General features: G+C 38.7%; 1 protein-coding gene across 1 annotated transcript in view; it reads right to left on the bottom strand.

Moving 5' to 3' along the window:
• Window positions 1-2768: 2768 nt before the first annotated feature.
• Window positions 2769-16426, bottom strand: part of kcnh1b (potassium voltage-gated channel, subfamily H (eag-related), member 1b) — a 60600-nt gene continuing 46942 nt past the window's right edge. The window contains exons 10-11 of the mRNA XM_041983070.1: window positions 13821-14017; window positions 2769-7150 (exon numbers count right to left, since the gene is read on the bottom strand). Coding sequence (XP_041839004.1) covers window positions 6305-7150; window positions 13821-14017 — 1043 coding nt within the window. The 3' untranslated portion in view covers window positions 2769-6304. The remainder of the gene's footprint in view (window positions 7151-13820; window positions 14018-16426) is intronic.

Genomic DNA, 16426 nt, shown 5'->3' with positions numbered 1-16426 from the left:
TTTTAAAACAGTTTCAAAATAATAAATCCTTTCTTATTCGTAGCAGCTAAAGATTCTGCTGGTATTTCTGCAGCAGGATGGAGGGATGTCTTTACTGCAGAAGAAACTCTTTTTCCTTTTATACCACGGCAGGAAATGCTCATTTAGAAACTGGATGGATTTATGTTAGACCACTATAAAGGGTTCTATTATCTCACTCCGCATTATTCCAGCCCCAAACATGCCAGCCTTATTAGGATATGGTAGACATCCACCAACCATCCACACCTCCATCCATCTTGACCAGCCAGACCTCCATCAATTTGAACCATCCAGACCTGTATCCATCTTAAACCTTCAAAAGAACTGCTATGATGTCTTCCAGTCAGGTTTTAAACAGCACCACAGCACTGAGATTGCTTTGACCAAAGTCATTAATGACGTATGTTTGAATACAGACGATGGAAAAATGTCAGTCTAAGTCTTACTGGACCTCAGTGCTGCATTTGATACAGTCGACCACAATATATTACTTAAATAACTGGGTGGGCCTCTCTGGTGCTCCGCTACACTGGTTTAAATCTTATTTAGAGAACAGAAAGTACTTTGTGTCAGTAGGTAATTTTACATCTGAGCAGACAAAAATTACATGTGGATTTCCCCAAGGTTCCACCCTGTGTAACATCTACATGCTCCCACTAGCACAGGTCATGAAGAAAAACAATGCATTCATTTAAAAGAGCCATTCAAAAGGATCGATTCGTTCATGAACGCCACACCTCTATTCTTCAGTTAAATAAAAACACTACAGAGCTTCAGTCCATGCACTTAAAAACCACCAACCAGGCCAGAAATCTGGGTGTAGTGATGGATTTAGACCTAAACTTTGAAAAACACATTAAAGAAATCACAGTCAGCCTACTATCACCTTAAGAATATATCAAGGGTAAAAGATCTGATGTGTCAGCAGGACCTGGAAAAACTAGTCCAGCTTTCATCTTTAGTCGGCTTGATTAACGTAACAGTGTTTTTACAGGTTCTACCTAAAAAATCAATTAGACACCTGCAGCTTATTCAGAACTTTGCTGCTCGAGTCCTCGCTAAGACCCAGAAAGTGGACCACATCAGCCCAGCTCTGAGGTCTTTGCATTGGCTGTCAGAGGAAAGACCTTAAAGTTCTGCTGCTGGTCTAGAAAGCTCTGAATGGTTTAGGACCAAAATAAATCAGTGACCTCTTGACCCTGTATGAACCTACCAGAACCCTCAGGTCATCTGGATCCAGTTTCTTATCAGTTCCCAGAGTCAGAACCCCTCGATCTATATCCGAGTGGTGTTGTTATTAGACTTCTGTGCTCATCGTGGATAGTCCATAGTGAACACCATGTTAAAGTACGTGAGTGTCAACATGTGCACTTGGCACCAGGACACTCTTGGCCGAAGTTTGATTATTGTTATATGGAATATAGTCGTATTGTCTGACTTTAATTGGTCTAGTTTTGTTGTTGTTACTTTATGATCACAATGTGTATAACAAATGACTAGAAATAAAAACTACAGAAAACATCAAATAACTCAAAAGGTACAAGAACAAAGTATAAAATAGTTTATTGTTGATATTTACTGTAATTGTTTTTATTACTTTTTGTTGATACAGTTTGATCTCCTGGCAAGTGAAGAACAGAAACAATATTCTGTGTGGCTACTAGAGTGTTATGAGTTTCCAAAACAGTGCATACATAGCATGAAATAAAGACATACCATTGAGGTGCTGTTCATGCACAGATGAAAATAATAACATAGAGGTGGCTGTCAGCAGAAGGAGAGAAATTCACCGAGATGGTTAAGTAGCAAGGCAGTCAGCTCGGTTTTAGACTTCCTCTTATTAAAACAGCTTTTACACACCAGCATCATGCAGCAGTGACAGACAACCAAAGTGCATTAGAGTCCAAACCGGTGTGCTCATGGGACAGCGTGACTTACACAAAGTACCACAGACAACAACCGGTCTGATTCATGGCAATAATTGCATATTATAATATTTTATCACAGCTATACATTACTAAGTCAAGACAAACACACATCTGAGCTCATCATTTAGACATTTCAGGTGATTACATTTTAAAGACAGGTTATATTTCATCTGAATAAAACTAATAGCATCAGTGGTTATTTCAGTTTGTGGCTGTCATGTTGTTTTTATTTAATCAGGTCATTTACAACATAGTTTTACATTAAAACGAGGGACACTATAAATCTGAAATCTGCATAAGTCCTAAATGAACACAGATATGAATATGGAGATGAAATGTCTCCATGCAGACCACCATGAACAGTAGGAAGACCACAACATTTATAATAATGGGATTAGATTCCCCCATTTAAATAAAGTTTATAAATTGATATCAGATTCATTCTAAAGACAGAATTTTAAAAATCTGAGTAACTTTTTTTCTCTAAATTAAAACAAAATGTCTTTCAATCACTGTAGCTGTGATAGTTGATGTTTTTTTCCTTAATTTGGCCAACTCTTTGTTATTATATTTGCAGTCCTCAGCAGCTGATTAAGCTGGGAAGGACTTGTTCATCTGCTTCATGCTTCTTCAGAAACCTGTCAGAGACCCCAGAGACACAGGGGGCAGCTCACACTGACTTCCGAGTCGTTAGAGTATGACCTGCTGGTGATGTGGTAACAAAGGGGAGGCTTCAAACTGAGAAGTCACAAACAAGCAGATGTACTCTTCGTTGGAAAAAAAAAGCTATTTTCACTCAACTATTAGAGAAGGTTCAGTTTTGCAAACTAGCTGCGCTTTTCAACATATTGCTGTGAAGATGCTCAGTCAAGCTAGAAGCTTAGAAATTATGTTAAGGACTTTTATCTTTTTAAATATCTCTAAACTGCACATTTGAAATTAACAAAACCTTCTTTCCATTTAAATTTAAATTTCCTTACTTAGCATGAAAAGCCTTCCTCAGTTTCACAGAATGATTTTCACCCTTTACCAGAAGTCAATATTACCAAAACTACATTTAAACTATTTCTTAAAAATGCCAGTAAAATGTCTAAAGAATGAAAAGTAAAACACCAGGACCAGAGTAGTTTCCTGCCACTTATCTGTTGATTACAGCCATGATTAACACTTCAAACATCTGATAAAAATGTGTCTTAACTGGATGGAAATGCAGCTCCAATGCAACCCTACAACATGAATTACTGGAAACCAGTTTGCAATTGGAAGTGCTTCAGTTTGTCCAGTGCTGGTCACCCAGATACTGAAGAGTGATGCCCTCCTTTATGTATGTAAATAGGAATGGCATGTCAAACATTGTAAAAAAAAATGTGTCCTTTATGTTGGCATGGTTGCTAGGCAATACATCCACTAGAGGGCAGTGCAGAGTTCAGTTCAGGTTCAAGGAGGACATCATGATGATGTTCAATCTCTGAAAAAGACAAAAAAGTGGCAGCACAGTAGATGTTGGTGGTCTGTGTGGCCATTAAATACATTGCAGCTTCTTTGTTTCTTTAGCTGGTCGAACATCACTTATACTGCTCAACACTGCCCCTGCGGTTTCTAGTGGTACTGCTCCATTTGCTGCATCCTGGTACATATCAGCTCTCTGAAAACAGACTGAAATATGCACATGTAGGATGCAAACAATGGACAGAGGCGTCTTTAATATCTAATGTAGAGCATAAATGAGGTTTAACACTCAATATTGAAAACTTGTAATAGAATTTACTCTTCTTTGTGTTCTAGAGCATTTCCATTGATAGAAATTCCATTAATGTTTTTGTGGTTTGAAAGTTTTTAAATGCTGGTATGTCCAGAATATCATAAAGACATCTGTTGAGAGGTACTGAATCAGAACAGTCAGCTGATTCATGGTGGAAGAAACAGGTCAAAACTATTGCTATTCAAAGAGAAAAGCATCACAAAAATAACTACAGTTTACTTTGTTATTAGAACTTTGGAAATAAAAACCAACATTCAGCTGGACTGAGTTTGCTTTCACACTGCAGGCCAACTTCAGTTTCTGCTACGAGTTTTAGACAACTTCCTGCATTTAGATTACTTAAAGCAAACTGTGACTTGTGCTTTTAAACACACCAGAGTTCGCCCATTTGTGACTAATATCGGACATTTCAATGACAGTCTGAACAGCACAAATCCGATTTTTTAAAATCAGACCCAGGCCACTTTCATTTGTGGTCAGAAATCAGATACATGTCCAATCTGTGTCAAATCTCAACAGTCATGTTGTATTTGAGTTTTACATCATTGAAGTGAGGCCAACATCACAAATCTGTGCTGGAGGAGGCGGTACACAGTAAAATAGAATGTAAACAATAGACAGAAAAATATTAGATCATAATTTTTCTCGGCTCTGATTGCACAACAACTGAGTGACAGAGTGTATGATTAATATTTACCTCTGTAAACACAGAGTATTTGAGTGTCACTTTAGGGTCACGTACCATTCACACTTAAGTGTGATAAAGGCCGCATGTAAAGGACAATGACTATCCAAAAAAAAATCTGATTTCGGTAATTAATTTAATGCATTAAGAGCTGCAGTGTGAATACAGCCAGAGTTTGGCTGTTCATTCACAGCTCCCTAAAGGAACCAAACTTTCTGAGCGAACTAGGATTTGATTCAGAAGAGGTGCTCTACAGCCTCTCTGACCACCACGGAAACATTCATATACCAGCAATGCTGACACTGGAGGCAAGGAGGGTTTAAGTGTTTTGCCCAAAATCACAACGACAGATAGCTGGGACCACCATAGCCACTACCGAAGGAAAAAAAACAAAATGCCTTTAGCACTGAAAACCCAGTTTAGAAGATCAGTTTCACTCAGATTTGTTTAATTGCTGCGTGTTTCTTGATTATTTTAAAACCTGTAAAACTGACTTGTATTTAGAGATTTGATTATTTTGTTGGTACCTGCAGACATGTTGATCTGATTTGTAGTTGCATTTTTTCACACATTTAAATATGGTGATACAAGCTTAAAAAAAACACGTAAAAGTAAAAAAAAAAAAAAATATTTGACATGTTACTATACTCAACGTCCCTCTCTGAATGCCATTAGGGCTTCCTTGGGGCTGGGGCCCAGGGCTGTTGGGCTGACTGATACCCTTTGACCGGATAGGACTAACTGTAATACAAGGCTGTCTTGTGGTGAAAGACAGGGTTTACCTGTTGAACATCGAGTGATCAAGAACAAGGCAACTCAGTAGCTCACCGACCAGTTAGGTCCTTCTAACCCTATAACATAACTGCAGATACTGTGACCTGCTGAGAGCTGATTTAAGAAAAACTCTGTAGCCTCTACATATTATTTAAGCTAAGATACACAAATATTCCACTGGAATTCAGAAGCATTTATGGTAACTACAAATTGATCAGAAGTATCACTGAATATAAAAATAATGTAACAAGATGGTTGATTGAAATCAGTTGTGTGAAAGTTTCCAAAGAGCCCTAAACTGTCCAACTCTGCAAGATTTAAACATCGGGGCCTCATTTTCATTTTGATTTGAATCTTTCACATTCATTCAGTATATAAAAACACTGCTGATTTCAAACATCAATGGCTTCTCATAGAAGTTTCTACACATCTTTTGTTTGCACGAATGTGAGGACATTCATCTGTAATAAATTCCAATACCTCTAACACTGGTTCTGATGTAAGGTTTGGTCAGTGACCTCAGGACCAACAGCTCATAGTCTGTTTCACAAAGATCAATGAGTTCAGAAACCTCCTGATTTCAGAATCTCAATCTTTGGATCAACTCTATGAAATCATCACTGGCATGATATGACAACGTGATAAAATGTTATACAAATGTTAAACAATACTACCAGAGCTGTACCTGAAACTATGTTAACACAGTGGTAAAAGCCTTCATCATTTCTCTTATTTGTTTAGGTTTCGCTGAAGGTTCTGAACAGCTAAACAATCTTTTTGGATCAGCTGTCAGATGAACAAAGTCATCAGATAAAATCTGACATTTTAAATCTCCTTCATCACAGTGCCACAGTGCTGTATAAACAACATTAAAGCCATTAGTTATTGCCAATAGTATTAGGGAGGTCTGAGGGTCTCAAACCCTCATGAAAAGCAAAGTATCATCATGATCGTCATGACTATTAGAGGAAAAATACCTTCATATTAGATTTGTTCTGATTCCAGTTCGTAATACTTAAAACAACAGAGTGCAAGAAATGTGAAAAAGTATCACCAGCTGTCAGATGGTTTCTGCTATCTGGAGGCTGTAAAGTTCTGCTATGACAATCTCAGACTGACTAGAAAATGTCCTATTTAAGAGAAGCTGTCTTTATCAGAGTCGGGGGAGGGCGGCCGAGAGATCTCAAAAAAAGAGCCAGATGACTTTCTAGATTTAAGAAGTCGAAGCAATTCACCGAGTTGAGTTTCCATTACTGCCATGCGATTGTTCAGAGATCTTATGTCTCCTCTCAATTCTTGTTTAAACTCGAGGAAAGAGGCTTGCATGCTTTGCTCTGGTATAGGACAAAAGACTCTCTTTTCGTCAGACTGGACTGGACTCCTCTCCTGTGGGGTTTTTGCGTCACCAACATTGTCTAGGCGGAGATCACTCTTTGTGATGCCACTATCGCAGGAGTCCGTTTTCTTGAGGGACATTCCATCATGAGGCTTGGTTCTATCAGGCAACATTTCCATGGACTGGGCCTTGGAGACGCTGCTCCATGATTCAGCTTTCACGACCGAGTCCTTGAATTGTCCCCAGCCTTTAGCTTTTGGAGGCTCTGCAGATTTGCAGCCTGTCAGGTTCCCGTTTTGGGTGACCATATTGTGGATCATGACCTTGCTGGAGGTTCCTGATGAACGAGAAGCTGTAAATGTGGAGGTGGTGGTGGGTCTGGTTGTATTCTCAGTCACCATGACAATACTAGTGGAAGCCAGTATTTTTGGACCTCTGGGCTCCACATGAGTAACACCCTTCTCCACATCGCCTGTTCCCTGACCGACCCGCTCAGCAGCAAGCCGGGCCTCCTTCTGCTGTCGGAAACGCTGGAAGAGTCGTCGGACTGGATGGTCTGGAGGGAGGTTTAAAGGAGCTTCATCCTTCCTCTTCAGCTTTTCTTCCTCTTCACGTTTTACATCACTAATCTTCCGAAAAACAATCTGTTAAGAAGAAAAAGGAAAAGTAAAATAGTCAAACAAAAGTAAGGCAGTTACATATGCCAGGAGAACAGAGAATGTTGTTCTTTTCTCAAAGTAGCACTGGTTTGAATATGCTAGTTCACGACACATCACCTGGGCAGAACTTTTCCCGTGTGGTGTCTGAGATCTATTGTGTGATTGATCAGAAATTTGAATTGGGCATGATTTACGTGGAAAAACGCGAAGCAGAAAGTTTTCATTTCCGTGTTGCTGCTTATGAAAAAGATTACACAAGTTTGAATGGATAGCTTTAAGGAACAGCTGGTTGAGGTGGTAAGGAAGTCTATGAATCAATATAACATATGAGGCAGATAAAGACACAGACACTGCCCCACCCCACAATGGACTTTGTTTTTGTGACCTTGAGAACAAAAACAAGTCCTCTGTTCTTGCAAAGTACGTGACAAGCTTTACACAAAGGAAGATAAAGGACCCCATTTGTGTAACCTTTAAGCTGTATAAACTTTATTGTATTAATAGCAACCAGACTATCAACTAGTCCTGTAAGAAGTCATGACACAGCCAGCCTTCCATCCTACCTCGACTATTTTTACAGCTACAGGAGGATATCATCAACATATAATGATACTTCGACTATTTCATCAGATCACAGCCAGATAACTTGCAGTTCAGTTGTCAAAAAAAAAAAGTAGAAGAGGCCAACTTTGCCTTTTGCTTCTCTGGAGAGAGAAAAAAAAAAAGGCTAAATCAAGTTTGTCTGTTTCTAAAGCTAAACATTTAAATATATATCACCCAACAGAAAAAAGTAATTCTCAGGTTCAATTTCTTCATCCCTCTTAAGGGAGTTAATGGGATTATTAAGGACTTTTTCATCAGTGAAGGATAATATTATTTCAGAGATCTGTAGTTGGAGAGCGTGATATTAAGATGTTAGGTGTTAGATGAAAAATTGCTGTCTACATTGTCCACACATCCATATTTAAGAGTAAAACTGGTCTAAAGATACAACAGAGCTGGGGATCTTTCTCATTTTTCATAATTAAAGAGATCGTTCACTGAGTGTATAATGAGTGGAATGTTGTATATTTCTTTTAAAACTAACACAATTATCAAGTTCAAATAACAATTTAATCTTTGTTAGAAAAAAACTTTCTGTTCTGGAAATGATTGTGAAATGACAGTGTTAATGTAAAGTAAACTAGGCTTCAGCAGTTTGGAAAACAGAGGTATAGTCCTTGAATTTGTTGCAGGTGATGCAGGATGTGAAGGTCACATCATGGCCGACCTTGCTGTAAATCGATGTGTGTTTAGTACATCAGATAAATTACTTTAATCTACATTAAAGGTGTGGAGGAGCTGCTGGCTACATGCGATTTGATGACCTCTGCTCAGACTGCCTGAACGGGTCTTCATTCTGCACTGACAGTGTGGGCTGGCGGCAGTTGGGCTTTTCCCTCAGCTATGTCATCAGGATGTTGAAGCCAGAACCAATCACTGAGCTACTGACCTGATGAAATTGGATCATGAGAAGAGAGCAGCAGCTGGAGAGCTCTCAGAGGTAAACTCAATGTTTCTTCTCACACTTTACAAGACATCCAGCAGGAGAAACCCACATATCAAATCAGTTCCCTAAATATGCTGAGAAATATATCAATAACATAATCACAGATGTTTGCTAAAACAAACATCATTAGCTTTTTACATATTTACAGGAATATGGATGAGTTTCAAACCTTTAGGTTTATATAATGATCAGTGGAGCAGTCCTTAAATCCTGTTCAGGAGACTGATACTTTTGTAATGTTAGTTTAATTCTAAAATGCATCAAACAATTAGTAAAACAAAAGTTATTTAAATTTATCTTAAACCTAAATATGTTATGAGGACACATGTTTTGTGTGATGAAAGCTGTGACTGTGAGCTGTGCAAAAACAAGAGTCTATTGGTTTGGAGGTGAGAGCTGCTCTGGCAGGTTGTTTCATTTCACCAGCACATTATTGCACAGCCAAGCAGAACAGGACACCATGGCTTCATACCGCTTTACAGCCGGTGAGTGGACAAGGCTGAAAACTAACCCAGGAGGAGCAGGGAGCAGCTTCTGGCCAGTCACACTTTTCCTGAGCTGTAATGTGTCATAAGACGAGAAAGTTTCTATACGTAAAAATGTAGAGGTTCTTCTTAAACGTTCCCAAACATCTGTCTGAAAAATCATTTAACTTTTCTGGTAAAAATGTTCAGCTACTACAGAGAAATCAGAGAAGATATAAGTCAGTTTCTTTGGCTCCAGTGGGCTCTCATTGTGAAATGTGAAATAAAAACAGAAATCACTATTTTAGCAGAAGGCAACATATTGTGCTTTAAAATTAAATAAACATGTTAAAATTTAAGTTCTAAATAAAAATGAAGTGGATGAGTAATGACAATGGCTCTCCTGGATGCTAGTTAAACTTTTTATTTCTGACATCTGGAAAGGCATCACTGTGACAAAGTGAGTTCTGAAAGAAGATGTGAGAGTGTGCTGACCTTCCACCGCTTACCAGGTATAATTTATTTAATATTTTCACTTCACAAAACAGAAAAAGGAAAAAGATTCAGTTTCTGTAGTTTTAAAGCAGCTGTTAGTTTCATTTCAGTTTTCACCTAAATGGTGAGTAAATTTATCTTAATAAACACCAGGGTACCTTTTACAGACTCAGAACTGATCATTGACAGCAACAGAGGGTGAACAGGTGACAGGTTGGCTATATTTCAAGGATAAAAAGGATTTATTGGATCTCTAATTGTTTACTGTTAAATATCCAAATGTCTGACTTGGTTCTGATTTCACAACAAGATGTTGGGACTTTGCAAAATATAAATAAAAACAGAATACAATGATTTGAAAGGTCATCAACTATGAACTCATTTTGAATTTGATGGCAGCAACACCTCTGTACAATGTTGAAACAGGAGCAACATGTGGCTGGAAAAGAAATTAGAACAAATCAAAAACAACTGGAGGAGTATTTTTGGGAACAGGTCAGTAAGGGGCATTTACGCGAGGCAGAGTCTCTCAGATGTAAAGGTGGACAGAGGTTCACCAGTCTGAGACAAACCTTCATCTATAGTGCATAATATCATCAAAAGATTCAGAGAATCAGGAGGAATCTCTGTATGCATAGGACACAGTTGAAGGTCATTTTTAGAAAATTGTTTTTGTGTAAAATTGATAAGACTTTGACCACCATGAAATCCACAAATCTGGGTTAAAGCTCGATCATGCAAAGAAGAAGCCATATGTTTATCCAGAAACACTGCCGTCTTCTCTGGACCAAGCTCATCACTCACTGGTCTGAGGCAAAGTGGAAAACTGTTCTGTGGCCAGATGGATGAAAATGTAAAATTCTTTTAGAAAAACCATGTACACCAAGTCCTGCAGACTAAAGAGAAGAGGGAGCATCCAGCTTGTTATCTGGACAGGTGAAAAGCTGCATCTCTGATGGGATGGGGCTGCATTAGTGCCTATGGCGTGGGCAGCTTCCACATCTGTGAAGCTCCATCAATGCTGAAAAGAACATGGAGGTTTTAGAGCAGCATCTGCTCCCATCCAGATAACGTCTCTTTCAGGGAAGGCCTTGTTGGTTTCAGCAAGACGATGCTGAACCACATCCTGCATCCATCACAGCAGCATGGCTTCACAGGAGAAGAGTCCGGCTGCTGAACTGGCCTGCAGTCCAGACCTTTCACCAGTACACAACATCTGGAGCATCATGGAAGCATAAATCCAGCAACCAATGTCCAGGACTGTAGAGTATCTAGAATCCTGCATCAGACCATAATGGGACAACATTTCTCTCCTAAAACTCCAGCACGTGGTCTCTTTTCACTTCCCAGATTTCCAGACAGTTGTTAAAAGAAGAGGGGATGCTGCACCATGCTGAACATTACCCTGGAACTACTTTTTACACCATGCTGAACATCACCCTGGAACTACGTTTTACACCATGCTGAACATCACCCTAGAACTACTTTTTACACCGTGCTGAACATCACCCTGGAACTACTTTTTACACCGTGCTGAACATCACCCTGGAACTACTTTTTACACCATGCTGAACATCACCCTGGAACTACGTTTTACACCATGCTGAACATCACCCTAAAACTACTTTTTACACCGTGCTGAACATCACCCTGGAACTACTTTTTACACCATGCTGAACATCACCCTGGGACTACTTTTTACACCGTGCTGAATATCACCCTGGAACTACTTTTTACACCGTGCTGAACATCACCCTGGAACTACTTTTTACACCATGCTGAACATCACCCTGGAACTACTTTTTACACCATGCTGAACATCACCCTGGAACTATTTTTTACACCATGCTTAACATCACCCTGGAACTACGTTTTACACCGTGCTGAACACCACCCTGGAACTCCTTTTTAAACCGTGCTGAACATCACCCTGGAACTACTTTTTACACCATGCTGAACATCACCCTGGAACTACTTTTTACACCATGCTGAACATCACCCTGGAACTACTTTTTACACCATGCTGAACATCACCCTAGAACTATTTTTTACACCATGCTTAACATCACCCTGGAACTACGTTTTACACCATGCTGAACATCACCCTGGAACTACTTTTTACACCGTGCTGAACATCACCCTGGAACTACTTTTTACACCATGCTGAACATCACCCTGGAACTACTTTTTACACCGTGCTGAATATCACCCTGGAACTACTTTTTACACCATGCTGAACATCACCCTGGAACTACTTTTTACACCATGCTGAACATCACCCTGGAACTACTTTTTACACCATGCTGAACATCACCCTGGAACTATTTTTTACAGAAATGTTGCTGCCATCAGATTCAAAATCAGCTAAAAATGTCTGAGTTCCAACATCTGAAATGTTTTACTGGGAATATGATGATGAGATCTGGAAATCATTTAATTTTGTTTATATTTTGCAGAGTCCCAACATTTTTGGAGTTAGGGTTGTACAAACTATGACCATATTTAGTAAAAGTTTATAACTTTTTTTTGTTTTGTCTTTTGGATCATATGGCTGAAAGTGAAAGTTGGATTTTTCCTTCCCTGTTTACCATTCCCTTTTCCCCACATGTGCCAGTCTCTCTGACATTGGTCATATGGACAGGGTCTCTGATATTCTGGAAATCATCCTACAAATTTTAGAGCAACTGCATTCTTCTGAAGCACATCTGTTCTGCTTTATCGTCTACTCTTCATCAGTTCATTGTCCACCACTGCATCGGAAAAATCTGTCAATCCTGCTTGCCTGCCCACCTGCCATGCTCCCTGTCCATCAGTCTGTCAATATTTTATATGGTATATTTAGTAGAGGAAAACATACTGGATAAAATAACTATGGTCCTTACTATTATTTAATTAGGGTAATATTATATTATATTTTTAATGAGAACAAAACAAAAACAAATACGTAAAATTCTCTCAGGGTGGGGGGTTGCTCTCTGACATGTTAAACTAGCTTCTATTGCATTGCATTTTTTAGTTGCTTCTAGTTGTTCACATATATGCAGAAAACCATTATTGTTACTTTGAACTAATGTTGTCGATGAATAATTTGTTTGCTGTTACTGTCACGTTGCCTTCATTTGTGTTAATAAGTCACATAAAACAGGTTGTTCCTCACTTGGATGGTGTCTTTCCCTCTAAGTTAATTTAAAACAAACAAATCCTTATTCTTTGTGAAAAGCATCTTCCAAACACATTCCAATCATCATGACCCCAGCAGCAGTAAACTGCTGGGCTTTTTAATCTAAATTCAGCTAAAGTTTAAGGATTGGTGATTGTGTTTAGCCTTTAGTTAAACTGACTGATCTGAAGTTATTGTTCACTTCACAGCTAATCTATTCCAGACTTTGTATGACATGTATGCAGAAACTACCTGGGAAAAACGACAGTTCAATATTTAATGTTGCTACGGATCACCTGCAAGCATTGGCACAGTCTTATTTACATACCAGGACACCAAGCTGACAGGCCTAGGGCTGTCACAAATGTAAAACAAGAGTTAGAGATGAAATTCTATGATGTATGAACCAGGAACAGAACTCTACTACTTAATAAATTTGCTGTGGATATTTCTGTTTTGTATCATTTTGTTCACCGGTGCTCCTCATGGGATCGCCAGCATGCATGACGTCTGAAATGATGGCAATCCCATCCGGAGTGCTGGAATATTTTAATAAATCTTCAAACATGGCTGAAGGGGATCTATCACAGGATGCTCAGCTCATCTCTGGTTAACAATGCATCTTTTTTACAGTGTAAATGAACTGATTTTAATGTGTAAAGTGAGCTGAGTTTATTTGAACTGTAGCAGCAGCTGAGGTGTGAACACAGCAGTCTGTCATTATCCACGTCCTCAATGTCAGCTCCACCGAAACAGTCACTCCTGCTTTGTGCAGGAACACCAGCGGAAAAGAAAGCCGCTTATGTAAAGTCTTCAGATGGAAAGAGAGCCATCCTGCACCAGGCTGCAACACAATCTCAGGTCATGTGACTGAAACACGCTCAGATTAACATGCAAAAACACTCTTTGTTTTTCTCATGTTTGCATCCCTTTAAAAGGAAAAAAAGGATGGAAAAGTATAACGAATATTCAAGAGAGCTGACTCACCCTCTTCCTCAGGTTGTAGGTGAGCACCAGGTTTCTGGCAAAGTGGTTTGCAAAGTTGGAGTAAAACTTCAGAACTTTCTGCAGTGCGTCCCGTTTGATGATGTGGAGGTCGCAGTAGGTTAGCGCTCTGACATTAGCGCAGGACTGAGCCAACGTCATCTCCTTCCAGAACACATCCCCAAACACATCCCCTTTACCTGCACACACACATTCACAGCAGCTCGGGATCAATAAAACTGTAAAGATAGAAACCAAAAAAAATCAATGAAAAACATCAGGAATGTTTCCACTGACTGGTCTGGACCAAATAAACAAGGCTGCATCATTAGAAGGTGGAAGTGGATGTGCCGTTACACATTGCTGACATAAACAGAGGACTGCTCCAAAGCAGAAAAAAAGAATAATATTGAGGAATTTATTGTATTTTTATTGAAAAGCTGAAACTGCTCATCAGTCATGAGAGTAAAATATTTACTACATCAGATAAGAAGGTCTCATCATACTGAAATAAACATGTTAACTTCAGAAAGAACTAGCTCTTTTACTCTAGAGTAGGGCTACTTAGTTTGGTCCTACTAGGGCCGCAATCCAGCAGGTTTTCAATGTATTCAACACGCCTGAATCAAAATAAAATGGATCTAACAGATCCATCATGTTCTGCACAAGAACACATTCATTTGAGTCAGGTGTGTTGTTGAACCTATAAATAAAAATTAGGGCTGTCAAATGATTAAAATTTGTTAATCAGATTAATAACAGCTTTCAAATTAATCATCATTAATCAAAGCTTACAAATTAATCATGATTAATCACCATTAGCGACTATGCCTGAAATGTATCAACAGAACGAGCCAATGATACAAATATTTAGTGTTAACTGGCCTTCCCTTGGGTAAATGTCAAATGTCCAATGATCACTAAATGCAGCATGTAATGTACTTCTATATGTTGTTTTAAATCATCTCTACCATGTTCTAAATCATAATTCATAATTCATATATTATTATCATCTCACCAACCGTCTCCACGGTGACCATTTCTGTCAAAAAACCAGCAGAAGTGTGTGTGTTTGTGCAGCAAACCCTCCTTCTCAACTGATCCATAAACAAACACAACAAGAGAAAAGCCGATCAGCTGATCACCGACAGCCATCAGGATTCACGGATCAACATGAGAGAACGAGGAGGAAGCAGCTGCTGCACAAACACAGAGACAACCAGATATCCTAACGCGCATGCGTTGTGTTAAAAATATTAATGCAATCAATTACATAAATTAGTTAACTTCATTAACGCATTATTTTTGACAGCCCTAAAAAAATACCAAAAAAATGGCTGCGTTCTCTGGTTAAATGGTTATGTTCACTCGCTGAAACAGCACATCCTAAATTTAGTTCTTTCCTGTTTTCCTGAACTAAATTATTTTATTGAAAGTGAGAAGATTATTTTTAACCATCATTCATCAACAATAACAGTGACTCAGCAAATTTCTGATTTTCTTTATCTGCCTTTTGTTATTGGTTGTGGGCTGATAGTTGGATACTTTTGGGTCAAAATGTGTTACAGGCAGCTTCAGTGTTTGTGTTTATGGAAAACATAAAGAAATAAAACTCTTTCAGAGAATCTAGTAATTCTGGACCTGACTGCATCGTTATGTTAAAGAATAAATTTCCATTCAATCTCTAGTAGAACCTGGTTGAGATATTGTTTATGGGGTGGTCTGGGACAAAAAAAATTTGTCTCAGTCCACCCCTGGGTCTTTGAAAAAGGCCAGATCTATTGGTTGAGGAGAATCTGAATCTGTGTATGTATCACTGCTGGCTGCAAACTTAGCCATGCTTCAACAATGTGACGATATCCATTTGAAAATAAAGATTTATTTATTATTTATTTGTGTTATTGCTCCAATTGTGCTGGAAAAAAATCTAAAAAATAATCCTTCAACCAAACATTCTTTATTTGACTAAATTGTGGCAAGTATGAATACAGGAATAGTTACATTATACAAACTTAAATTGATGATCTATCTATCTATATATATCTATATATATCTATATAGATATATATAATAACGGCTTATGTGCTAAACACCATTCAATAAAAAACACTGCAAATCACAATTGCACTTTGTCGAAATTTTAGGAATATCACTCATTTAGCAACAACCAGTAATGGAAATGCATCTACTAACACCTGTTAACATCTGAGTGAAATCCAGGATCACAGGATCCATATAAACACAACACCCGGGAGAACATGCTCCGTTTAATAAGCTCTGAGCTACAGGACTGGTTATAGCTCACATTTCCTCTACAGAAACACACTGATGGCCAGCTTATTACACTGTTTCCTGCTGTGTGGGGCTGATCCCCAAACTTCAGCCTAAAATAATTAACCAGCTTAATTATCTTACAGAGTCCTGCTTACCATAAACTATGGTCAATCGCAGCCCGTAGGATACAGTGGGATTCCATCACCCTCATGTTGTCGTAGTGACACCACTGGGAGGTGAAAGTATAAAAAGTAAATGTGCTGTTGCTCAGGGGAACAGATGTATTCAGCTTATTTTAATTTCTATTTCTTTTTGAAGTGTTGCATGAAAAAAGA

The sequence above is a fragment of the Melanotaenia boesemani genome, chromosome 4, assembly GCF_017639745.1.
Source record: "Melanotaenia boesemani isolate fMelBoe1 chromosome 4, fMelBoe1.pri, whole genome shotgun sequence".
NCBI classification, from domain to species: Eukaryota; Metazoa; Chordata; class Actinopteri; order Atheriniformes; family Melanotaeniidae; genus Melanotaenia; species Melanotaenia boesemani.
The sequence above is the reverse complement of the archived record's forward strand: the minus strand, read 5'-3'. Positions and strand labels throughout refer to the sequence as shown.